The 26,082-nt window shown below is 45.3% G+C and overlaps 1 protein-coding gene across 2 annotated transcripts in view; it reads left to right on the plus strand.

The window, feature by feature from the left end:
• The first annotated feature begins 346 nt into the window (after window positions 1-346).
• Window positions 347-26,082, plus strand: part of GNAO1 (G protein subunit alpha o1) — a 164,546-nt gene continuing 138,810 nt past the window's right edge. For both annotated transcript variants that reach the window (XM_083515109.1, XM_083515108.1), the window contains exons 1-2: window positions 347-1,359; window positions 2,184-2,226. In XM_083515109.1, the coding sequence (XP_083371235.1) occupies window positions 1,242-1,359; window positions 2,184-2,226 (161 nt within the window). In that variant the 5' untranslated portion in view covers window positions 347-1,241. The remainder of the gene's footprint in view (window positions 1,360-2,183; window positions 2,227-26,082) is intronic.

Below are 26,082 nucleotides of genomic sequence, written 5' to 3' on the forward strand. Positions count from 1 at the left end.
CCGCCCACACCCAGCAAGTGGCCCCCAAATGGTTTCCCAGGAGGGAATGTGGCCCTCCGACTCAACAAGCCTCCGCATCCCTGATTTCTAAGCTCCGCCGAGCCCTCCCCACTTTGGCTGCACAACTGCAGCGCCGAGAACTGGGAGGGAGGGGAGGGAGAGAGGCTCCTTGGCGGCGGCGGCGGCAGCGGCAGCAGCAGCAGCAGCAGCAACAGCCGCATCTCGAAGCGGCTCCTCGGCCCGTTCTCTCGCTCGCTCGGCCCGCTCTCCTCCTCCTCGCCGAGCTTCCTCTCGGGCGGGCGGGCGCATGCGCGGGCAGCGCGGCCGACGTCAGCCAGCCCAGCCTCGCCTGTGCAAGGGAAGGCAGCCTCGGCGCGGCTCAGCCCTGGCGCACTCGCCCGCCCTCCCCGCTCCCTCCCTCCTCCTCGCCTGGCTGCTGCTGCTGCCGCTGCTGCTGCCGCGAGCTCGCGTCGCCCCTTTCTGCATTTCTTGCCATTAGGATCGGCTGAGCGATGCGATCGCTCGCAGCCATCGCCGCCGCCGCCCATTAGAGACCCCCAGGTTCGGGGGAGGGAGGAGAGGAAGACTCGCCAGGAGGAAGGAAGCGCCTCGCCCCGAGAGCCGTCCAGGCAGCAGCCCAGCGACGAAGGCAGGCATCCCGCCGGCGACACAGCCGCCCAGAGGGGAAAGGGCTCGGCTCTCTTACGCCAGCAGCAGTCCCAGCGCGCTCGCCACCCGCCCGCCCGCTGCCGCGTCCCCCAAGAGGCCGCCCAGCTCCAGACCAGGCAAGGGGGCGCCCAGAGCCCATCGCGCCCTGCTCCTTCTCCCATCGCAAGAGATCTCCCTCGTCTCCTTCCAGCGCACCCCCCCCCCCAGCAGCGCCTGCCAGCCCCCGGAAGGCTCGGCTCTCATTTGGATGCATTGATTTGCTGGGGCTACGGAGACGCAGAGCCGGGAAGGAAGAAGGAGAAGAGCGAGGGGACAGCCAGCCAGAAAGAGAGAGAGAGAATCTGTATTATATTCCCCCTGGTGCTTCATTTTAATTTATTTTTGACATCTAAGCAAAGATCTACATCCCCACCCCGCTTCTTCCTATCTTGCTTTTCTGCTGCGTTGGTGGTTGTGTTTTAATTTTTGTTTCCCCTCCCGTTTTTCCTCCTTGGAGTGTCTGATAAAAAGGGGGGGTTGGGGGGACCGAGAGAAGTGTCCGCCAGCCCGGGAGAACACATTTCCCGGCCACCATGGGATGTACACTGAGCGCCGAAGAAAGAGCCGCCTTGGAGAGGAGCAAGGCGATCGAAAAGAACCTCAAGGAGGACGGCATCAGCGCGGCCAAAGATGTGAAGCTGCTCTTGCTAGGTAAGCGGGCTCGAGCCCAGCTGCTCCCCCTCCCTCCCTCCCTCCACACCCAGGTAGGATTCTGACACAGCCAGGACCCCCCCCCAGGTCCACCACTCCCGTGTGTCAGCCCCTATCCCGGCCACCTTCCTATTTAGATTAGCATTTCAGCTCTGCTTGCCACATTTGTTGGGCAGAGCCATCGCTTTCCCCCCTCCCTCGAAACACACACACACACACACACACTTATTTGCCATTCTCGCCCCACCTGCCTGCCTTGTCAACTCTAGAGCGCAAATACGATCTTCTCTCTCCAGTTAAAAGGGCGGCGCGGGGGGGGGGCGGACACCCATTCCCTTCCACCAACTAGGTGTGATTTATTTTCCATCCTCCATCTTCTGCCCCACCTATTGTACAACTATGCTCCATCTCTCCCCTCCGCTATCTCCCTCCCTCTCCCCATCTCTTACACACACACGTACACTGGCAGGCCATTTCCTTTTAGGCATGATTTTGCTGAGCCTCATTGCATCATGTGCAAAAAAAAGTAAAATAAAAAAAATCCATTGTATTGCCCAAATGGAAACCTTCGATAGCCCACCCAACAGGTATGATTCTGTGCCACCTCCCCATTCTTCTGCATTGAAAACTACCCTACCATTATCCCTTTTGCACGGAAACCTCAATTGCACAAACATGATCTCTCCTCTTCGCCCCCCCCCCGGCCGTGGCAACCATTAGTGCAGCTGCTCCTTCCTATGTAATCTCCTTGATCTCCTTATATTATCACCCTCGCCAGATCTTGCCTTTATCGGGGTTTTATTTTTGGCTTTTTGTCCTAACAGGGGCTGGGGAATCCGGGAAAAGCACCATCGTGAAGCAGATGAAGTAAGTCCCCCTTTGAGGATTTTACATCATCACAGCAGTCTTATTTAGCGTGTGTGTGTGTTGTGCCTATCCCAATGATTTTAGCATGTTGCCATTCAAAAGGGAGGGGGGAGAAACCCAGGCACCACCCCCCGATTTCTTGTTGTGGGAATTGGCAAGGCGGGGTGGGCTTGGGTGGGGGGGAGAGAGAGACCAACGGGGAGGGAAAAGGCGAACAGGTCTTTTTGGTTGTATGAATGGGCGTCCGCCATGTTTGAAGTGGGAAGCTCTGCTTGGGGATTGCTCCTTGCTGGCTGCCTTGGAGGGGCCCTCTTGCGGGGAGGCCAACATCTGGAGCAGGGATTGAGGAGGCTGGGAAGGCGGATGGGCAAGAGGGGGGGTGGGCATCCAGCCCCACCCCGCCCCACCCTCTCTCCTTTTTATGCTAACCAGGGAAGCTCCAGGTGTCCGCTGTTCTGTAGCTTTGGTGCTGAAGTGTGGTTGCTCTGCTGCTCTCCCTCCTTCGCCACCCCAAAGAAAGGAGGAGGGAGCAGGGAGGGGCTGGCAGGGTCCTGGGAAGGATGTGCCTGGCCGAGATCGTCCAACCAGGCGCAGCCATTAAACATCACACTGTCAATGAAGCTTAATGTCGGGATCTTATCTCCTTCCCTGAGCTCCCTCCTGATCTCCTCCCTCATTTGATCTCCGGACATGGGCTGCTTAGGCAGGATCGCCTATCTCTGCTTCATTTCTCTCTTTCTATCGGGTGGTAGAAATCTGCTCATTAGGCAGATTTAAAGCAAGCCTCGCTGACGCTTATCGTCCTCTTCCCCCCTCCCTTCTTCTCCTTTCTAGATTTGAGCCTCTAAACACCCCCCCCCATTTAATTAATTATGGCAGAATTTGGCTTGCAACTGCAAATTAAGCTGGGATATGGGAGGAAATAAATCAGCAGCCAGCTAACGAAGGATGCAGCTCCGTCCCCTCTCTTTTTACGCACGACACCCAAACCCTGCTTAATTTCGTCCCCAACACCTTAACGGGGCGCCATAGGAGCTATTCCGGTCAACTTCCTTCCTTCTCTGCTCCGCAGCGGCCGATCCTGCTTAACGATCTATGATATTGATTTGAAAATCCCATGAGGTGTGTGTATGTGTGCCAGGAAGAAAGGCTGTGTTTGGGCAGCTGGCTAGGCACAGGTGTTGTGTAGCCCCATCGTGCGAGCCCATCAGGCCGAGCGAGTGAGGGTGCCGGTGCAACGAACAAGTCGCTGCATCTGGTTGCACCTTGGACGAATGGCGTTCCTTTGGGAAGGGGGACATCGGTTGGGGAGTGGGGAGTATGGACGATGGGATAGAGTGTTCCCATTTTAGAGAACGAAAAGAAGCCAAAAGGTGGTCGTGGGGAAAGAATCCCAGCATTGCATTGCAATGCAATGCTTTGGGTTCCCAGTTGCCGTTTGCAAGGCGTTTGCCTTGCAAGAAAAGGAGAGCGAGGTTTGCTGTTGCTGACTGCAAGAGTCTTCCCCGCCCTTTAGGCGGCTTGCGTGTTGCTAAGCGAGAGAGAGGGAGAAATGCACAGTCGTTTGCAAAGCTGCGCGCTTCCTTTCTCTCTCTCTCTCATACATACACACCCCTACAGCGACCACTGTGTGTTCTCCCACCCCTGGGCTCTATTATCTCTTCGCTTGTTCCTGGGGTGGCAGGTAAAGGTTTCAGGCTGTGCAAGTGGTGGACAGCGCCCAGAAGAGACTCGAATAGGCTCTTGGGAGATCGGCAAGACTCGGCTTGTCTCGGCTATTGTCGGGCGCAGCGCTTGTCTTGTCTTCGGAAGCGTTCGGTTGGAAAAAAAAAATGCGTCGGCAAGGTTCGGCCCAGTTCGGATACTGGATTACCATGATTGGAACACATGTATAATTTGCATTTAGCTGTGATGCTTCTGACTGGAATTGCAGTCCGGTCCTCCTCCTGACTAGAAATCTTTGCTCTGGAAGACCCTGGCCTAGACTAGAGGATAAAGCTGCTTCTAACAGTATATATTCTGAGCTGCCCTTAGTGCTGGGGAAGGAATTTAAAACCCTGACAATTTGAATGTTGCCATTATGAACAGTTTTTACAATGCCTTTCCTTCCTTATGCATGCAGCTGGGAGGAAGCCCCTTTGAATTAAAGGCATCTTCCATCTGTGCAATGGATTGTGCTCCACAACACAAACAATTCATAGTTCAAATACATTATTTTATATCCATTTACCCTCCCAACATCCCTGTGAAGTGGATCACTTTTATCTTCATTTTGTGGACAGAGGTGTCAGAGATGCCTAGTGGGTGAGCTCGTGTCTGGTCAGGGACGTTTGTGTCTGTGGTAGAATCCAGATCAGAACCCAACCTTCTCATGGGATTAATGAGGGTGGGTAGATGTCTTTAAACTTCCAGTGTTTTAGGGAAACAGCCAGACATCAGCAGTGGCTGTACTAATAAGGAATTGCTAAGCATGGGCGGAGGCCATCAGCTCCAGCCAGCATGGCCAATGGTCTGGGATTATGGGAGTTGCAGTCCAGCAATACATGGAGAGCCACATGTATTGTAAGGTTTGTGTGGTGGGAAACAGATGAGTTGGATGCAGCAGTCAAAGGCAGCTGAACTGTGGAATCAATGGGACAAATTAATCACGACTTAAGCCAACCTCCCAGATGGTTTGAATCATAGAGTTGTAGGGTTTGGAAGAGACCATGAGGGTCCTCTAGCCCACTCCCCACCCCCCTGCAATGCAGGAATCCTTTGCCCAACATTGGGCTCAAACCCACAACCCTGAGATTAAGAGTCTCATGCTCTGAGCTATCCTAGCTTGGGGACTTTGTGGGTTGTACTAAAATAAAATTTAAAGTAAAAGTCGGCACTTTGCATAGTTGTAGTGATGGCCACCGACATGGATGACTTTAAAGGAGGATTAGACAAATTCATGGAGGAGAAGGTTCTCAGTGGAGGCAGAACACACAATGGTTGTGTTCTTCCTCCACTGTTGGAGGTGCTATACTTCTGAATGCCAGATGCTGGGAATCACTGCTGCTGGCCACTGTGAGAACAGAGTGCTGGACTAGATGGGCCTTTTGCCTGATCCACTAGGCTCTTATGTTCTAAAAAAAGAAAAGGAAGAAATCTGGGATTATCATCCATTTATTTATTGGTATTTGATCTTCTCACATTCCACCCCAGCCTTCAAAAACCGGGTGCCCTCCAGATGCAGCTCTCAGCAGCCCTGCTGGCTGGGTCGGATAAGAATTGCAGTCTAATAATAATAATAATAATAATAATAATAATAATAATTATTATTTATTATTTGTACCCCGCCCATCTGGCTGGGCCTCCCCAGCCACTCTAGGTGGCTTCCAACAAAGATTAAACATACATTAAATGTCACACATTTAAAAACTTCCTTGAACAGGGCTGCCTTCAGATGTCTTCTAAATGTCAGGTAGTTGTTTATCTCTTTGACATCTGATCAGTCCAAACATCTGGAGGGCACAAGTTTGGGGATGGCTGACTTTAATCATTAAGGAACTTCTTCCACTGATTTCAGTGGAACTAATTTAGCCCGCCTGCCAAGTGTGTGGTCTGCTACTGAGCTACAGACCTTCCTTTTTTTGTTTCTGTACACCCACTTTCTTTAAAACAAAAAGGAGGAAGAGGCTTTGCATAGTCTGTATTTCATTGCCGTTGTTATTATGAGGTATAAAAAAGCAACTTTTATTATTATTAACATTTTTATATTGCTTTTCATTTATGAAAGCGTTCACACCATAATAAAGCACAACAGAATCCAGTACAAATGGATAATTGGTAAAATACTGCAGGAACCAAGAACATGTCCTGAGCTGTACAAGGCAGCTTCCTAAATTTCTTCCTGGTGGAAGATTTGGAGTCTTGCTTGTTTTTGTCATTTGTTATTTTGGGGCCCCACCTGGTCCCATGGATCTGTTGATTATTTGGAGTTGATGTCTTAGAGGAAGGGAAGGCATTTGCACTTATTCACCTTTTATGAATTCTAGAGAACTAGCATTCTTTAAATGTGCCTTAATATATGGAATGGCCTATCACTTAATTCAAGCAGTAGGAGTGGAGGGGGGATAGGAAACATTTCAGCTGAATTCCAGGGGGATCATTTATCTCTCTCACACACACTCAAACACACACACACATATTGCTAGCAGAAATGCACAGATTGCATCTAATAGACATAATTTGTTATATAAGGCAAGATCAGCTTAACAGGAATTGGTTGCAGAACAGGAATGGATTAACCAATTTGACAGTGTCACCTTCCATGTGGCTAGGTATCTTTCTGTAGGATTCTTGCTGCCAAGATGGGGAATAGATAGTTGGAAGTTCTCATTCTAGAATTTTGTCTGTGATACCTACTTTCTGCAAACAGTAGACAAAGCAGTTAACCTATAACACTGGTCAGGTCTGTAAGAGGGGGCTCATGTTGCCCCTCGATGCCGCATTCATTGCCTCTGTGTTAGAAACTAACTTCTAACTTCATTTTCTCCCTGAGACAGGTTGCTGGTTTTGTTTTGTTTTTAAATAGAGGAGTGTTCAATTACATAAGTCCCACCTCCTAGCTGAAGTGGTACTGGCCACAAACTGGCAACATCATCTGTTGTGTGGCCTAGTTCACACCTTGTGGGGTTGTAGCCAACTAAGTTTGACTTTGATAGAACCACAGAACTTAAGAAATATGGCTAACTTCAGTCCATTAATTTTTGGATCTTTGTGACTTTTCAGTATACCTCAATATGTGTGTATCTAGATCTAGATCAACTTTCCCTAACCTGGTGCCCTCAAGATGTTTTGAACTCCAGCTCTTACTAGTTCCAGGCAGCCAGTTTAAGGATGATAGGTGCTGTAGTCCAGATCACCTTCCTGGTTAGGGAAGGTTCATCAAGACCAGGGTTTCCCAAACTCGGGTCTCTAAGTGTTTTTGGACTACAACTCCCATCATCCCCAGCTAGCAGGAGCAGTGATCAGGGATGATGGGAATTGTAGCCAAAAACAGCTGGAGACCCAAGTTTGGGAAACCCTGATCTAGATAAATTCTGCAGCTCCTGACCATATACATTTATATCTCACCTTTCATCCAAGTCCCTCCAGATGTTGAGGGACTCCAACTCAGTCCCAGCCAGCATGGTCAGGGATGATGGGGGTTGCAGTCCAGCAACATCTGGAAGGACAAACATTAGCTTAATCTGGTCTATGCGTCTCTTACCACCCCCATTTCACCCTTCCAATTGGCCATTGAGAGTTGGTCACTCCTCTAACCAGTCCACCACACCAACTATTAAATAAGTGAATGGTCAAATATGTTTTGCAGTCTTTAGTGACTCGTTTTGGCTTCTGCCTTTCTCAGTAGCACACAGTTGGGATTTCTCTGTACGCTTGCACGCTCCCTTATATTTTCTCAATGGATTTCATATATCCAGTCAAACAGACTGCTGCAAGCAATAGCAGCGGCAGCTGAGGCTCCGAGGTGGTGTAGCACTGCTACAAATAATACAGCTAGTCTCCTCATTAGTCTGTGCTGTGTTTGCATCAGAAAGTGCATTCCTCACAGGCCATTCGCAGAAGCTGAAAATAGGTCTTGGGTGTTATCTGCAAGATTACAAAGGCATGTAAAGTTGTTCTGCATGCATGTTTCCACCATCAGGATTTGTTTGTGGCATTGCTTGGAGAGGCTGAAGATCTCTGTTCCCTGAGAGAGCACTACAAGAGCAAAATACTGCTAAAATCAGAACAGGAGGGAACATAGAATGATAGGCCCTATCTGCACCGTATACTTGAAGCAGTATCATACCACTTTAAACAGTCATGGTTTCCTGCCCCTCTCAAAATAATCCTGGGAAGTTTAGTATGTCTAGGGTGCTGAGAGTTGTTAGGAGACCCCTATTCTCCTCACAGAGCTACAAGCCTCAGAGTAGTATAGCAGTCAATTCCTCTTCTCAGGGAACTCTGGGATATGTAGCTCTGTGAGGGAAATAGGGGTCTCCTACCAGAGTGCCAACTTGAATAAAATGATGTGGGGGCCCAGGTAAGCCACACCCTGCATAGCTGATCATATGACACACACAACGTGCCCATCAACTGGGGACAGGGCTGGCCCCCTCAAATATTTTATGTGGGGGCAAAGCCCCCTAGGCCCCTAGGAGTTGGCTCCTGTGGTCTCCTAACAATACTCAGTACGCTTAACAGACTGCAGTCCCCATGGTTCTTCGTAGGAAGTTACGGGTGGCGCTGTGGGTTAAACCACAGAGCCTAGGACTTGCCGATCAGAAGGTCAGCGGTTCGAATCCCCGCAACGAGGTGAGCTCCCGTTTCTCGGTCCCTGCTCCTGCCAACCTAGCAGTTTGAAAGCACATCAAAGTACAAGTAGATAAATAGGTACCACTCCGGTGGGAAGGTAAACGGCGTTTCCATGCGCTGCTCTGGTTCACCGGCTCCCTCAGCCAATAAAGAGAGATGAGTGTCACAACCCCAGAGTTGTTCACGACTGGACCTAATGGTCAGGGGTCCCTTTACTTTTACCTTTATGGTTGTTTTAAGTGGTGTGACACTGCTTTAGAGATATAGGGCAGATGGGACCGTAGAGTTGGAAGGGACCTGTAAGCTCATCTAGTCAAACCCCTTGTTCATGCAGGGAACTCAGTACTGCAGTATCGCTGATAGGTGCCCATGTAGCAGCTGCTGAGAGACCTCTAAACAAGGAGAGCAGTCTGTTCCATCATGTTATTAGGGACTACAACTCCCATTAATCCTTGCTGGAACAGTCATTGGGCAGGGATGATGGGAATTATGGTCCAAAACATCTGGAGGGTATCTGATTGGTTAAAGGTTAGACAGACTAATGAACTAACTTGGGATATAAGGCACCTTTCTTTTTTCCATTCTCTATCACTTTTAAAGAAGGGACTCGTTTATTCATTTATTTTGCCATACATGGCAGCTAAACTTCTGGTTTAGGTGTTCTGCTGCATTTTGTATATTTATATATGCATTTAATTTATATCCCACCCCACTTCCCAAGTGTCTGGATGGCAATTGATTGATTGATTGATTGATTGATAATGAAAATTGACCTCAGGAGAAGGCAGAGCCAGGGGATTGTCTACTAAAACCTTATATAAGCCACTTAATCTTTAATGCCCTTTACTTTATGATGCTGCTGAAAACGAATTGTTGATCACATAGCTCTACATTCACACTGAGGTGGGCAAAGAAACTGGTGTAAATAAACATATATATATACATGCTTTGGGGGGGGGCAAAACCCCTCTCAAGGCAGCTGGATAAAACCAGTAATAACCATTAAAACAACAGCCAGTTTTTTAAAAGAAGAGTTCAATCACAATGGCTAAATTGTCAGGGACAATATGCACAGGAATGCAGGTTTCTGGGGACCATGAGTGAGAACAGGACGGTGGACAAGACAGACCTTTGGCCTGGTTCAGCAGGGCTGCTCTTATGCAATAGTAAGAGACAACATTAATTCCATCAGTCCAATAAGCACATCTCAAGAGGAAAATAGACGGGACTTCAGAGCCTTTTAAAAGACTGGTAACGCCAGGGCGTGCTAGACCCTGGGTGATAAGGCATTCCAGAGACAAGGGGTCACTGCAAAGAAAGGCCTCTCTTTCTCTGTCTTTTGCCAAATCTTTTTAAAATGATTTTCAATATTTTACAAATTGGTTGCTAATTAAAACAAATTGAAACAAATTTAACATAGGAAGGCCTTTCTCTAATGCTCTAGTAATTCCCCCCCACTACTTGAACATTGCTTTTCAAAGCCTTGACAAGTGTCAACCGCTGCTCCCAGCCCAGTGTGATTGAGGGGAAATGAGGTGGTGCTGCGGGAGTGGAATGGAGCAGGAGTTTGCACAAATAAATGGCAAGGATAATACTTTCCTCATCTCCTTCAACGTATTGATCAATTGCATCCAATGGACATTGACAGTGCAAAGTGCATTCTTCCACTATGCTGGAAAGCTGTTCCTAAAGGAAGTGTCTTGATATTGCAAATTGGGCTGTTGGAACGGGAAGAGTGTACGTGAGGGAGAAAAGCTGGGAGTTGTTGTTGTTGATGATGATAATTAATCCGGTGGAAGGAAAAGAACTGCTTCTGTTGAATATGCTATCTAAGGCCATCTGAAGAAGGAACTTGTTTCTAGGCCCTCGTTCATGCCGTACATCATACTGCTTTAAACAGTCACAGCTGCCCTAAAGAATTCTGGGAACAGCAGTCTGTTAAAGGTGCTGAGAGTTGTTAGGAGACTTCTAGTCCCCTTCCATAGCTACAATAGTTTCAGAATCAACCCCTCTTCTTGGGGAACTTTGGGATTTGTAGCTCTGTGAGAGGAATAGGGGGTCTCTGGTCAAGAGCCTGCACCTTTAGCAAACTAAGGCTCCCAGAATTCTTGGGGGGCAGCCACAACAGTTTATAATGGGGCTTCCCAAACTTGGGTTCCCAGCTGTTTTTGGACTACTCTTCCCAGGACCTCTGCTCCTGCTAGCTAGGGATGATGGGAGTTGTAGTCCAGAACAGCTGGAAACCCAAGTTTGGGAAGCCCTGGTTTAAAATGTGCTTTAATGTATGGTGTGAAAGTGGCCTATGTGTCTTGGGAGAGGGATGCAAGGAACTGTAGCTCTTCTCAATATGTGGACAGCAGAGGCTGCAAGTGCTTGGTGATGAGGGCAGATCAATCCACTTAAGAGTACTATGCCATGGAATCACTGACTGTTTAAGAATACTATACTACAGACTCATACCTCTCCAAAACAGAGGAATTGCATTACTCAGTGCTTTTTTTTCTTTAAAAAAATGTTTAGGGGTACTCTGCTTTTGACTCAAGAAAATCACCGTTTTATAGTTCAAATCAGGAAAAATAAATACAGTAAATGGAGACAAGTACAAAGGTTCACAAAATGTTTAGGGGTATGCGTACCCCTGTGTGGCCCCAGAAAAAAAGCACTGGTGTTACCTGAAAATATGACAGAAGAGACTCTAAAATGTTTCTTTTTTAAAAGTAGCGAGGGGGAGTTGATGGGTAGTTACCTCTCTTCTTAAATCTCATATTGGAATGTCCAGCTTGATAGTGTGGAAGGATTTGTAATTCTTTTTACCATTGCTATTGGAAGAATATACTGTATTGTAGATTGATTAATTAATTTTAATTTATTTGAAATGTAAGCAGTCCTTGGAAGATTTTGTTTTGAAAGGCAACAACTCAAATAAAGAAAGATAGGAGAGTTAATATGCTAGGAAAATGGGCATTTTGACGATCCAGGTCCAGGTATATCTTTGAGTTTGCAGCAAGGACCCCACTCTCCATCCAAGGTCATCATCCTGATGCTGCAGCCCAGCATGAGATGCAACTAGAAATGGAGGAGAATTTTAATTCAGTTTGCAACTGTAGGCAAACTTATCTGAGATAAGAGTTCTTTCTAAATATGTATTCATGGCTTGGGGAGGTCTTGTGTGCCTTAGGAAGATTTGGAGTGCAATTGTGTTTATTTTTTGCTTGCCACACTTGCAACTGCATACACCATGGCTAGCCAGCTTTACAGCATTTTCCTCTGAATGCTGCAGTCCTATACACATGTCCCTGGGGTTAAGTCCCTTTATGTTCAGTTGCGGCTGCTTCTGAATAGACATTAATAGTTGGCAAACTATTATGCAATCATAGAGCTGCAAGTTCTTCTTCTGTTGTGCTGAAACCACCAAATGCTCCTTCTAGACATATTTGCCTGGTGCATTGTTGATACCAGTTAGGTGCTAGGCAAAGACTGCCCTGTCCTCTCATTCCTTTAACGATATCTTAAGTCAGTGTGTTTTCTTTTAACAAGTTGCTTTCAGCTGCACTGTTAATCTGCTGCTTCTATTTTTGTCGTTTTTAATGGAGGTATTTGATTATGTATTTTATTGCACAATATAATGTATTTGTTAGCAGTGCTGAGGCTTTTTTAAGTGAAAAGGCAGCGTATACTGTTAAATATACAATATATTCCTTAGAACTATTTGAAACTGTTTTAAGAAATTTGGGTTGCAAAAAAGAACTGCATGCACTCGGAAGCAAGTTTTCCTCACATTTTGGAATTTTTAGTTTGTGGGCAACATGTGTAAGTGTAAACAACACATAAATCCAAAAGCTGAGGTCATGAGGTATGGCTGAATTTCTGCACAAAAGGCTTGGGCTCGATCTTGTCTGAAAATCATTCTTGGGCACTCTTACATGGAAGCGCTTTCTCTGTCCATAGAGGTGGAAAGAATAATGGATGTTGCTTTTGTTGTTTTACTGAGAAGGCAATGGCACTCTGTACATGTGCAATGGGACACTTTCCTCAATATATGCTTTATAAGTATTATTGTGATGAAAACAGCAAAGTTAAAAATGGCAGCCCTAACAGGTTCCAGTTGCCACCACATAGAATTCTGGGTCTTCTGAAGCTTAGTGCAACTGACTTAGTGTGCGAATTGGCTGATTGGTGGGGTTTGCAATGCCTGGTACATGAGATTAGCTGATCCACAGGTCAAAAAAACCCTATTTTGAGTCAGCCACATCCTTATCTGCCCCACATCTGATGCCCAATATGACATCAGGTGTGGGGCAAGTGGCTGAAATTGCAAACCAAATGGCCTGCAGTCCAGACAGGCTCCTTCTCTTATAGATAATACCCTGCACACCACTTTGATGTACACCCCATGAAGTGGTCTGTAAATTTGTTTGATAAGTAAAAAAAGGTAAAGGACCCCTGACAGTTAAGTCCAGTCGCAAACGACTCTGAGGTTTCGGCACTCATCTCGCTTTACTGGCCAAGGGAGCTGACGTTTGTCCGCAGACAGTTTTTCCGGGTCATGTGGCCAGCATGACTAAGCCGCTTCTGGCAAAACTAGAGCAGCACACAGAAACACCGTTTACCTTCCCGCCGGAGTGGTACCTATTTATCTACTTGCACTTTGACGTGCTTTCGAACTGCTAGGTTGGCAGGAGCTGGGACTGAGCAACGGGAGCTCACTCCACCGTGGGGATTCGAACTGCTGACCTTCTGATCAGCAAGCCCTAGGCTCAGTGGTTTAGACCACAGTGCCACCTTGAGCTAGGTAGATCAATGGTCATACTCGGTGTAACACAGCTTCCTATGAGCCCATGTAATTGGCAGAGGACAGGTTACTATACTTACCCCTCTGTTAAGATATATGAATCAACACTGATAAATATGTTGAGCAATGTTTGTGCATCAGGATCTGTGCAAAACTTCTGGGCAAAGGAAGCTGCAGCAGTAGAAGGTGATCATTCCAAAAAGTCATCTTGCATTTTATTGCTGCCGTGTTCTGATTGATTACTAGACCTGACTTGAGAAATCCTTCTTCTCTAATGAGAATCTTTTGACTTAACAAAGCAGAAGTCTTCTGGGTGCATATCCTTGTTTCCCCGTAATTTAGCTAGGGGGTGAATTTATAGCCTCCTGTTTTACAGCTCAGCAGAAAAACCCAAAGTGCTGTATCAACTTGGTGATTTTCAAGGTGGTTGCTGCATGGCCAGTTTTTAAATGGGAATCCTGATTCTGCTAAGTGTCTGCATTTATAATGTATTTGGATTGAAATGGGAAGTCAGGTTGATGATCCTTGAAAATGTCTTCTGCCTGGGGAATGCACGTTTCAGAAAGGAGGGCATGCCACCCATCACCTTCATTTTGAACCAGAGGGTGGTGGACTTTCTGCCTTGGGGTACCATTTCCACTGTAGTTCACCTGCTGTGGGGGAACCTCTTTGGCTGAATTCACAAAGCAGTTTATTTCATTTCGCCAAAATTCCCTTGGCTGCTAATTTTAAATAATGATATCTGAGCTTTTACACAGTGTAACATCCGCTTCTGGAAATTTGGCAGAATATAGCATATGTGCGGTCTGGAAAATCACAGGAGTCAAGTGACAGAATTTGGGGCAATATACTGGCATATGGTTCTTTCCTGCTGTTTTCATGGGGAAATCATGGGGAAATCAAAGCACACACGTGTGGCTAGGGTGACGCAGGAGCGATGTTGTCCAGTGGTGCTCATAACATGCCACAGGCACGTTTGAATGAAATTCAGCATAACATGTTGGTATAGTATTCAAACAGCCACAGTTCCATACCAAAATAGGTACAGTGGTACCTCGGGTTAAGTACTTAATTCGTTCCGGAGGTCCGTTCTTAACCTGAAACTGTTCTTAACCTGAAGCACCACTTTAGCTAATGGGGCCTCCTGCTGCCGCCCCACTGCCGGAGCACGATTTCTGTTCTCATCCTTAAGCAAAGTTCTTAACCTGAAGCACTATTTCTGGTTAGCGGAGTCTGTAACCTGAAGTGTATGTAACCTGAAGCGTATGTAACCCGAGGTACCACTGTACTGCAGTGTGAAAGGAACATTAGAAAGTGGGACACAAACACTAGCCTTATAAACAGGAAAATGAAAACAATATTTCCCAGGTCTGAATGCATGGCATAGTGAACACCTTGCTTTTGAGAGTTGTGAAAAGCAAGTGTTGAAGAGGCAGCAAATCAGAATTACGGAGTATTTAATGAGGCTAAGGAGAGGCCAAGGGGGGACATTTGCCTGGATGTGAAGAGCGATAAGGGGAAACCCACACCTTCCTTCACTTCCTCTGTAGGTGAGGACAGCAGAGTTACTCGTGTGTGCGCTTGGTTACCTTGCAGGCGAGAGAAAGAGAACAGCACAAAGTGTTTCCTTAGTTACCCCGGAGGCACGTCAGCCGCTCATTGATATTTATCAGATAGAGTTTATTAGATGCAAGAACAAATGGCTTGTTGTACAGGGATTAGCTGGAAGATCCAGACATCCATTTATTCCTTACCCAAGCAGCCATGGACATATTGTTTATGGTTTGGGGGGCAGGAGTGGCTTTTGATCCACTGAAAAGAGAGGCGATTGGCCAGGTTTTCACGAAGGATAGGAGAGTTGCCGTGCTGAATCGGTCCATCTGGCATGGCACCCAGTTCCCAGTTCCTCTGCAGCCGGGAACCAGAAGCTTTCAGGAAATTTGCAAGCAGGGTGTGGTGGTTGTAGAATGCCCTCTTCTGCACCACCTCATTTCTAGTGAAGAAAGGAATTCAGTCTCTCAGAAGGGTCGCCATTAGCGCATCATCGCAAGCAGTTGCAAGAGCTCTACCTGCAGCTCAGTGGCAGGGCATCCGGTTTGTGAACAGAAGGTCCCAAATTCAATCCCAAGCATCCCCAGGTAGGCCTGGGAGAGAACCCTGCCGGAAGTCCCCGAGAGCAGCTGTCAGTCAATGTAAAGACAATACATGGACCAGTGGGGTCTTTTTCTGTATGCAGCTCCCTCTGCACCTGTGTAATTCCCCCCTCCTTTAAAAGGCAAACAACTTATGCTAGCTGCCACAATGCATTCCATAGGTCATGCCTTTTGAAAACAAACCTTGTTTATATTAAATTGACTGTGCATCCATTTCTGGGGAGGATACCCAATTTTGTGCTTTGAAATAGTGGGTATCCCTTGCCATTGTATGTTTTCTTTATACCATTTGTGATTTTATAAATCTCAGAAATTTATTTCCATGATTACAGTGGTACCTTGGTTCATCCGTTCCAGAAGTCAGTTCCAAAACCAAAGCGTTCCAAAACCAAGGTGCACTTTCCCATAGAAAGTAATGCAAAATGGATTAATCCCTTCCAGACTTTTAAAAACAACCCCTAAAACAGCAATGAATTTTACTATCTAAAGAGACCATTGATCCATAAAATGAAAGCAATAATCAATGTACAGTACTATAAAATAAATAAGACAGCATTGTGGATGATAAAAAAAAAATTAAAAAAAATTCTTATCTGCACTGATGAAAGTCATTGTTTGGATGGGGGGCTTTTATCTATTTCCACAGTCACACAATCAATCAATCAGTAGCTGAACTGGGTTCCACACAAATTAACCGAAAAAGCCTCAAAAACAAAAACGCAAAATAAATAGCAAAACCAAAAGCACCAAACTTAATCTATTCTGGAAGGCTGTTTGACTTCTGAAATGTTCAAAAACCAAGGTACAGCTTCTGATTGGTGCAGGTGCCCCGGAAACAATAGCCAGCAACCGCATCGGATGTTCGGCTTCTGAAAAACGTTCGAAATCCGGAACACTTACTTCCAAGTGCGTTTGAGATCCAAGGCGTTTGAGTACCAGGGCATTTTTATTTCAGCTGTTTATATTTATATATGGCGTAATCACCAAAATTTTCCAAATGGTGTTTATAAAAATTGCAAAAGGCATATGGTGGATAAAATGAATTGCAAAAATGGCAAACATCCTTAAAATGCCTGCTGGAATAAATAGGCTCCCTCCCTGTTGAACGACAGGCACTTGATAAAACCCTGTCTGATCTCAGCCAGGAGGGAAATCCACAGAATCCTCCGCCACATGTGGTCTGCAGCTGTTCCAAAATGGTGTTGCCATGATTGTGGAAATCACAGCAACATGTTCACATACTACATTTAAAAAAAAATCTTGATCCCTTACCTGTGGTAATCAGTAGCAATCAGATAGGATAAAGCTGATGGCTTGCATGTGTGAATCTGGCCCCAGGAGTTACTATCACAGTTTCAGAAGACAGGAAGGAAAAGATATTAATCTGATAGGAAAGACCCACTGAATAATTAATGCCTGGTACCATGGCTGTCTTTCATTCAAGTACAAAAATACCCTCCTCCTCAGCCTCTTGGGTTTTATCAGATGCAGGAGCTGACAGCATTCTTTATTATGATGACTTGTCTGAAATGGATCAGGAACATTGTAACAGAGTCAAGATAGGAAAGGTGAATTCTTAAATGTTCGCCCTGAAAACAACTGTGGGTTGCATTTGACTAAGTCATACTCAAAGCAGCCATTGAATAACTTAACATCATTAAGTTCAGTAGGTCTACTCTTGAGTATGGCTAAGCTGGATAAGTCCACTGTGGGCCCAGGAACTTGAAATGATTGTCCTTATTAAGGTTGGTATTGGGATCTCTGAAGATCTGATGAGTGAGATCTCAAATGGACATCTCCCCTGGACCATAACTAATTCAAAACTGTTCTCTCAAGCAAAATTTTGTTCAATGTTAATTATTTCCTTCTGAATTTTGATTTTGTGTGTTTTGCAATTCTTCAGCATTTTAGTACTCCTTGCTCAATAAACAGATTTTAGTGTGCAGTTTTGAATAATGTAATGTGCAAGCATTTTTTCCTGATATAATGGATTTCTGTATACTTTCGCTAATATAGTCGTTTTTATGCAGACGTTCCCCTAATATATGCATTTATGCAAACATTCTTTGGTTGGAAAACTGTGTAGCAAATTTCAGGTAAGTGCAAATTTTAAAGCATGGCTGTATTTCTGTTTTTACATGGTTTTGAAAAGTGTGATAGATTTGCCTTGAAATGCGAACCAAATTGAATTTCTCTATCCTTAGTCTGTAGTAGAGTCACATTTTTCTGTAGAAGGTAACTAGTCCACATTTTGTTGCAAGGAGGGTTTTTGTTACAAAGGGAGGAAAAAACCTTCCCAAGCATCAGCCTTCAAGCCTCATGGAGCAATCGCTGGTGTGGTTGAGTTGCTTGGTGGTTTTCTAAATGTAGAAGATGCTCAAGAAATCTTAATGTCTGCAGCTGGTGCTCGCTAGAAACATCTGAATGATGCATGGATGAACGGAGAAAGAAGGAAGGGAAAGGCCTGGGAGGAAAATCACTTATGGAGATATGGAAGAAAATTCAATTAAACAGAAGGCGCAGAAAAATCCAAGGCAGCAATGACTCCCTGCCCAAGGCTACCAGTGACTATGGAAAGAATGGAGAGCAGCCACAAGTCTAGTGAGGAAACAACAAGGAAAGAAAGGAAGGCAGTGGAAATCAACGCACACAAATGATGGTGGAACTGTAACCACTGAGGCATGCAGTAAAATGTTCCATCACCATAATCCCAAACAGGAGTGCTCCTTTTCAGGTTTTCAGCCAGTCAGCCATGCCTTCCTCCATGATACTGTAAACTGTAGGGGACTGAAGCAGGACTTTACAAACACATACTAGGGGTAGAGGAAAAATTCAATTTAGTTCTCATTTAAAAGTGAACCTACCTAATTTGGACATTCAAGAGGAGGAAAATAGTCAAACTGAAACAGCCATCCTTTGACATTCACATTCCTCTGAAATTTGTGGTGCTGTGTAACCTTTACAAAAATGCATATATTCATTTTAAAAAAAACACACACACCAAACCACACATACAAAATGCATTATGTTACAGCAAATTGCTTTGCAAAAAATGTGGCAGATTAGGCAAAATTGCACACAAAAATGCATATATTAGGAGAAATTCACATCAGTACCAAATGAATTTTCATAAGGACTTGTAAGAAGAAAATCTGCAAACTGCTATGCAAATGTGGGGAACTGAACTTAAGACTGAGGGAAAACTGAAATAGACAGATTTGCTCCCCACCCCTTCTTCTAGATTTCTTTTTCAGCTGACACTTAACATTCCATGGCAACTGTGTCTGCTCAGTCCTCACTGGATTGGGGGGAGAGCCCATCCTATATAGTTCACCTCTAGCTCAGGGATGATGGCAACTCAAACAAGATAGTGAGGAGTGATGCTGATAGATAAAAAGTGACAAAGCAGGACAGTTATTGATATATATCTCAGTTAGATAATAAAGCACTGGTTTATTTAATTTTGTTTTAAATTACCCATGCCACTTTGCAGTTCCGTATGATAGCTATGAGCAGTGACTCCTTTGTGTGCTGAAGCAGACTTGGTACCCAACTGTGGCTGGCACGGAGCTTCTCTATGTGATAGGACGATGTGACATGTGCTGCCTCTCAGCAGAAAAGGAAGATCACACTCTGTTTTATTTTTATTTTTTTGGGTGGTGCCCGGTTTGTTTTTCAGATGGAGAAGAATCAGCTCCTTCAGCGTTGGTAGATAAATGAAGGATGCGTTTCTGTATTGATCTCCTCATAAAGAATGTTTTGTTTCCCTTGTTGCCTCTTCCGAGTCGAATGAGTCTGATGAGCTCTTTAACATTTTACTGTTTTACTTTTAAAACGAGGAGAGTCAAAGGGTGACCATTACTCCCTTTCCCACTCCTCTGTCTAAATTTGAGGACAAGAGAGAGTGTAATTTAGGAGGAGCGTATTTACCTAGTTTTCAGACCCCATTCTTCAGCAGCATATGAACATAACGAGGGTCCTGCTGGATCAGGCCAGTGGCTCGCCTAGTCCAGCACCCTGTTCTCACAGTGGCCAACCAGATGCCCATGGGAAGCTCACAAGCAAGACCAGACAACAACAGCACTCTTCCCAACTGTGATTTCCAGCTATTGGCCTGGAGAGGCCTCCTGCCTCTGACCCTGGAGGCAACATGTAGACATCCTGCCAAAGAGCCATTGGTAGCTTCATCCTCCATGAATTCATCTAATCCTTTTCTAAAACCATCCCAAGTTGTCGGCCATCACAACCATGGGCTGTGTTAACTATTGTCTGTCCTGAATTGTTTCCATCTTCAGCTTCAGTGCATGGTCCCACTGCAATCCAGTATTATGCCAAAAGCTCCCCATCCATTTTCTCCACACCATGAGTTGTGTTTAAATCTGTAAGTCGCCTTGAGTCCTGTCAGGCAAAAAAGTGGAGTATAAATAAACAAATACAGTGATACCTCGGGTTACATACGCTTCAGGTTACATATGCTTCAGGTTACAGACTCCGCTAACCCAGAAATAGTACCTCGGGTTAAGAACTTTGCTTCAGGATGAGAACAGAAATTGTGCTCCGGTGGCGTGGCAGCAGCAGGAGGCCCCATTAGCTAAAGTGGTGCTTCAGGTTAAGAACAGTTTCAGGTTAAGAACGGACCTCCGGAACGAATTAAGTACTTAACCCGAGGTACCACTGTAAAATCTATTTCAAGGTAATTCACTGATTTTACATCACTGGGCATGGGTGCATTTGTGAAAGCAGGAAATACTCCTCGAGAGGTCCAGAGGGTGGCAACACGAGAACGGGCCTTCTCTGCAGTGGCTCCCTGTCTGTGAAATCCTCTCTCCAGGGACGTTTGCCTGGCACCTTCATTATACAGTGGTACATCGGGTTACAGACGTTTCAGGTTACAGACTCCACTAACCCAGAAATAGTATCTCGGGTTAAGAACTTTGCTTCAGGATGAGAACAGAAATCATGTGGCGGCAGTATGGCGGCAGCGGGAGGCCCCATTAGCTAAAGTGGTACCTCAGGTTAAGAACAGTTTCAGGTTAAGAACGGACCTCTGGAACGAATTAAGTACTTAACCCGAGGTACCACTGTACACCTTTAGGCACCAATCAAAAACATTCCTTTAACCAGGCCTTTGGTTGATTTAATTGACGTCCTATGCCCTTTTAAAATGTGGGGTTTTGGGGTGGGGGGTTATTAGGTGGTGGTTGTTTTTATTTTGATTATGTGTTTTGTGGTTTTATATTTTGATTTTATTCTGTGAACCGCCCTGAGACCTCCGGGTATAGGGCAGTATATAAATTCAATAAATAAATAAATACTGCACAATGCTGACATTGGATTGTGATGGTCTACAGGGTGGGTTGAAAATAGATTGGAATCTCCTTCAGATCTTTTGCTGATTTGCAGTAAGTAATCAAGGGTTTCTGGGTGCCAATTGTTTCAATAAAAGTCACAGCAAAATGACTTTTCACCTAAATTAAGCTGCTGCAAGGAAGGAGTAGGTGTTTGTATGAAAGGGCCATGAGCTCAGATTAGTTCTGGTACTGAAAATTAATTCCTACCCTAAGAGACATCCTGCTTTTTTATTTTCACTGTGTGTCTTTTGCAACTGGCTCTGGTTGGTGGATTCAGTTCAGGACTGTGGCCGATGAGACTTGTACTGTAGTCTAAGACACATGAAGAACACTAGGTTGACAAAGCCCTGCCCTACAAGGTCAGCGGACTCTCTGGGCCTGGGAGATCCTGACTTGTTTTGAAAGTGCCCCTGGGGGAACAGTAAACTGTTCTCTTTGATCTGTAGTCCTAGGAGGTCCTCTTTTTTTTTTTTTTTTTTTGCAGAGTGGCTCATCCAAGCCCTGCAGTGCCAGAGAAATCATAAGATGTAAATGCAGCAATCTCTTTGAAGTTATTTTAATGTTGTCTTCTGGTTTGTGAGCCTGTGGCATGTACTGAGATCACATTGAAACCCTTGAGTTTTCCGCTTGCTGTCCCCGCCCCCCGCCCCCACCACACACTATGGAACAATATAAATTTCCTAGCCAAAAAAAGGCAGGCTTGCCACAAGGACAGATTGTGTAAACCCACTAAAGCACATGATGAAGCAATGATGACAAGGACTTAGTGGACAGGGAGCTTCCTGCAAGTCTGGATCTTCTAGTCAGTGGGCACCACTGAGAGCTTTCCTCCCATTGTGAATAGCAGGCAAGGACAAGATCCCAACTGGGACTGTAGCATGCATGGTTAAGGGATTAATATCTCCTTTCCCCAACCACAGTCTTGATCTAATTCGAGGCCCACACCCAATTCTGCACTGGGTGTTTGTTTTAAAAAGGAATCAGCCACACAAGGCCGTTACATGACAAACATCTGGTCTACTTTAGCCAAGATACACACATTTAACACCCTGTTTTTCCTCCCAGCAAGGATTGCATGGCTCTGGACCTCTAGCCCATCACCATTATACTTTGCTGGCGGTTCCCTTCCATCTGCTGTATTCATTTACTTTACAACTGGCTGCCTTCCCTTGATTTGAAAGCAGAGGGCTTGTTCTTTGGATGAAAGATATACTAGGACAAACACAATTGTCCTGCAATCTATTATTCTGCAAAATTTATCTCAGCAGCTGCAGTGCGTACGAAATGGCAGGCTGTGTGCTATCTGCTGCCTCAGAGCCAAACTAGAGTGATGTCGTGCTCACAGTTAGTGACTGTGTGAATGGTTTTTAAAAGTAAATAGCAGGAAGTAGGAAGTGGGGGGGGGTCCACATCAGGATCCTAGTCGGGGATATGAGCCTTTCACCCTGTTTTTAAAAACCAAGTGTTAAAGGTGCCCAGCACAAAAAGCCAAGGACCTCTTTGCCTGTAATTTGGTAGACTTCATCAACTCTGGAGGGACTATTATGCCTGCAAACTTCATCCACTTCTGTCAAAAGAAAGGAGTTACAGCTGTTCTTTGATTTCTCAATAGTAAATGTAGGGGACAGGGAGAGATCCTTGCTTTTTTCTGAAGCAGACTCTACCTTAGACTCCAGGCTGTATTAGACAGCCTCCAAAGTGCTCTGAACTGAGATGAGCTGCTTCCCAAAGCACCAAATTGGAGTTTGAACCACATCTGGTCTGTGCGTACCCCTAGTAATTGTATTTGTTGCTTTTCATATTTTTCTGAATGTTGTAATAAAGTTCTGAGTTTTAAAAAGTGCCAAAAGGTATAAATCTGGTTCATTTTAAGTTAAAAGTGTACCAAATATGTATTTTAGGGCAAAATGCATTAGACGTTCTTGCAATTTAAAAAATTCACAAATAGAGGTAGAAATAGAACAGTAGGGACTTACCATCAAACTCATCTGTGATTGACCTTGGACTAGTCACTACCTCTTGGTGTCCCCTGTTCCACAGGGTTAGCATTGGGATAAAATGGAATTGGTGGTATATGTCCCATAGATGCTGTCCATATCTCATTGGAAGAAGGGTGTGACACACAAAAGTATCAGTAAATAAAAACACCGCCTTGCCATTTGGGCAGGAGGCAAATCAGCTGTGGGGAACCTTTGGCGCTTCAGAAGTTGCTGAACTATAATTCCCATCACCTCTGACCATTGACCATGCTTGCTGGGGGCTGATGGGACTTTATTTATGCAGAATCTGGAGAGCCAAATGTTCCTCACACCAGGTCTAAACAGTTATCTCTTTTGGACTCTCCTATCAGATCTTTTTGCAATTTATACATATCATTTTTTGGAAATAGAAATAGATTATTATTATTAATAATAATAATAATAATAATAATAACAACAACAACAACAACAAATGGCTTAGAAAGGTATGGGATGTTTTCTGAAGTGAAGCTTGTGGCTTATCAAAGGTTACCAACACAGTATCAAGGAGTATAGGATGCTTTGATGCATGTTCTATATCATTGGAGTTCTCTGTATCTGGTATGGAATCTGAGCACTTAAATTTGATCTGATAAGCTTCATGCTATTGAGCTAGTGTACTGAAGTTGCCAAGAAACAGCAATGAATTGAGACTTCCCTGCTTTGAATCTCACTTCTGCCATGAACACACTGGGTGGCCATGTGGCCTTTCCGCCTTCTTCCAGCAATTTCATGCTAACCTACCTGGCATGGTTGCAACAGTGCCATGCTTGCCAAGTGCCCTGAACATTCAAAAGAGGTATGTGTGTTCTAAGTGTTGTGGTCTCTTTTTTTATTTTGTTACATTTTATAAAGATTTGCATCCTGCCTGTCTAGAAAATATCCAAAAGCTTTCAGATGGGTTGAAAGTACGCAGGCTATAATGAAACAGGAAAGACTCTATCAAATAACATCAATTAAAGCAGTCTAAAAACTAAGAATAAAACCCCGTAAAAGCGGAAATCAGACTGTCTCCACTTCCCATTCAAAAGCAAGGAGTGAGTCCAAGGGCTCCCCCGTTCAGAGCCTACCTTTAATCCTGGGTACAGGAAATGAAATCACTCTGCCTTGGGCACCTGCCTGTCGTATTTCTGGTGGCGGGGGAGCCTAACAACAATAACTATGCAATAGTAATTTACTCCACCCAAACCAACAACTTCCCCTTCCCTCCAGAAGGTGGACTGCAAATATTCTGGTTGGCAGTTACAAGTTGACAAAGGAGTTATCCCTTCTCACACTTGTATGAAGCTGCCATCTCCTGAGTCAGACCGTCTAACTCAGAAGTTGCTCTTCAGGGTCTCGAGAAGAGTAAATGGTGAGCCTGAGTACTGAACATGGAGCCTTGTGCACTCAAAGGATACACCCTGCCACGGAGCTGCAGCCCTTTGCCATGAGCTCATAGGTATTGAAATCCCAGGGAGAGCTCTTAAGGATTCTGTGATGCAAGCTAAACAAGGGGCAATGGGGGTGGGTGTCACTGGAGAATACTCTGCATAAAAGAGTGGACTGCACCAGAGAGATGATAAATGCACATCGTTACCTTACAGCTGCTTTTCCTTTCAGGTAATGGCTTGTAAATTAGATGGTCAAATGGTGGCTGGAGATGATAAATATTACAAGAGGGGAGAATGGATAAATTACTTCAGGAATATTCTCAAGTCAGCATGTTCAAAGCTCTGCCACAAGCATTTACAGTCAGCAGACTGATGTTCTGTCAAGCTGCAGAGCTACCACATGCAGGTAATTTGTGGCCCTAGTGGTGGTGAGGCAGGGAGATGCAAAGGAAAAGCCTTGCTGCCTCCTACAGCAGAATGATACCATTCAAGGTTCCTTCTGCAGGGCAGTGCTAAATGAAACAATGAGCGGCTTCTTTCCATGACTGGCCTTTGTTCTGCCATCAGAAAATGACTCCAGACTTTGAGGCTGGGGTGGATTAGCAGTGGTCTTGGGCTGCCTCGTGTACATTATGTTTTAAACCCACTGAGGGCTGCATTTCTAGCTCAGCTCCACTAAACGTTGATCAGCAGCTCTAAGTTTTGTTTGACATCTCATGAATCGGAGCTCATCTGATATGCCATGACACAGTCCTACAATTACTTTGGGGGTAGCCTGATTGATGTTCTGGTTTCCATCCTTGAACTGGACTGAAACGGGTTACGTTAGAGGCCTGCACTGTCGGGAGCCTAGCTCTGTGATGCTAATGCATGTAGCGGAAGGTGTGCTTCTGTCGATACCTGTAAAATTGTGACATCAGTACCATTAAAAGTCACAAGACCCCTCTTTGGCTCAAGAGCTGATATGAGCTACATCGTAATCCCCACCCTCACCCCGGTGATCTCCATTGAGTTTAGATGTTGAAATGGTGATGGAAAGAATTCCATGTCAGGAGTAAATTGGTCCAGAAATAGCTGCAAGTGGATCTAAACACAAGAGAAGAAAAAGTGGCATTCTAGGATGGAGTACAGCATTTAGTAGGGACATGGCTGGCGCTATGGTCTAAACCACAGAGCCTAGGACTTGCCGATCAGAAGGTCCGCAGTTCGAATCCCCACGACAGGGTGAGCTCCTGTTGCTCGGTCCCTGCTCCTGCCCACCTAGCAGTTCGAAAGCACATCACGTGCAAGTAGATAAATAGGTACCACTCCGGCGGGAAGGTAAACGGCGTTTCTGTGTGCTGCTCTGGTTTCGCCAGAAGCAGCTTAGTCATGCTGGCCACATGACCTGGAAGCTGTCTGCGGACAAACGCCGGCTCCCTCGGCCTATAGAGCGAGATGAGCGCGCAACCCCAGAGTCGTCTGCGACTGGACCTAACGGTCAGGGGTACCTTTACCTTTTACAACATTTACTAGAAATAGCTATAGCTTGCTAGACAGTGGTCACCCCATGATGGCAAGCACAAGGAGCACCTCGTAGGGGAGATGCTTCTTAGCACAGAGTTTTGGCAGTGTAGTAGTTGACTGGTTCTACCACCCCACCTATCTTGATCTTGCTAATCTGTTTGAATTAGCAGGGATCAGAATGAGAACAAGTGGGCCATTTGATGGACCATTGTGAGAACAAGCTGCTGGACTAGATGGGATACTGGCCTGATCCAGCAGGTGCTTCTTATGTCCTTTACATTCTTTTCTATTTCCAGCAGCCTCTGGGTTTTAAAAATGGTAGCGTGTATA

Source organism: Podarcis liolepis, assembly GCF_965112155.1.
Source record: "Podarcis liolepis genome assembly, chromosome: 7".
Lineage (NCBI taxonomy): Eukaryota > Metazoa > Chordata > Lepidosauria > Squamata > Lacertidae > Podarcis > Podarcis liolepis.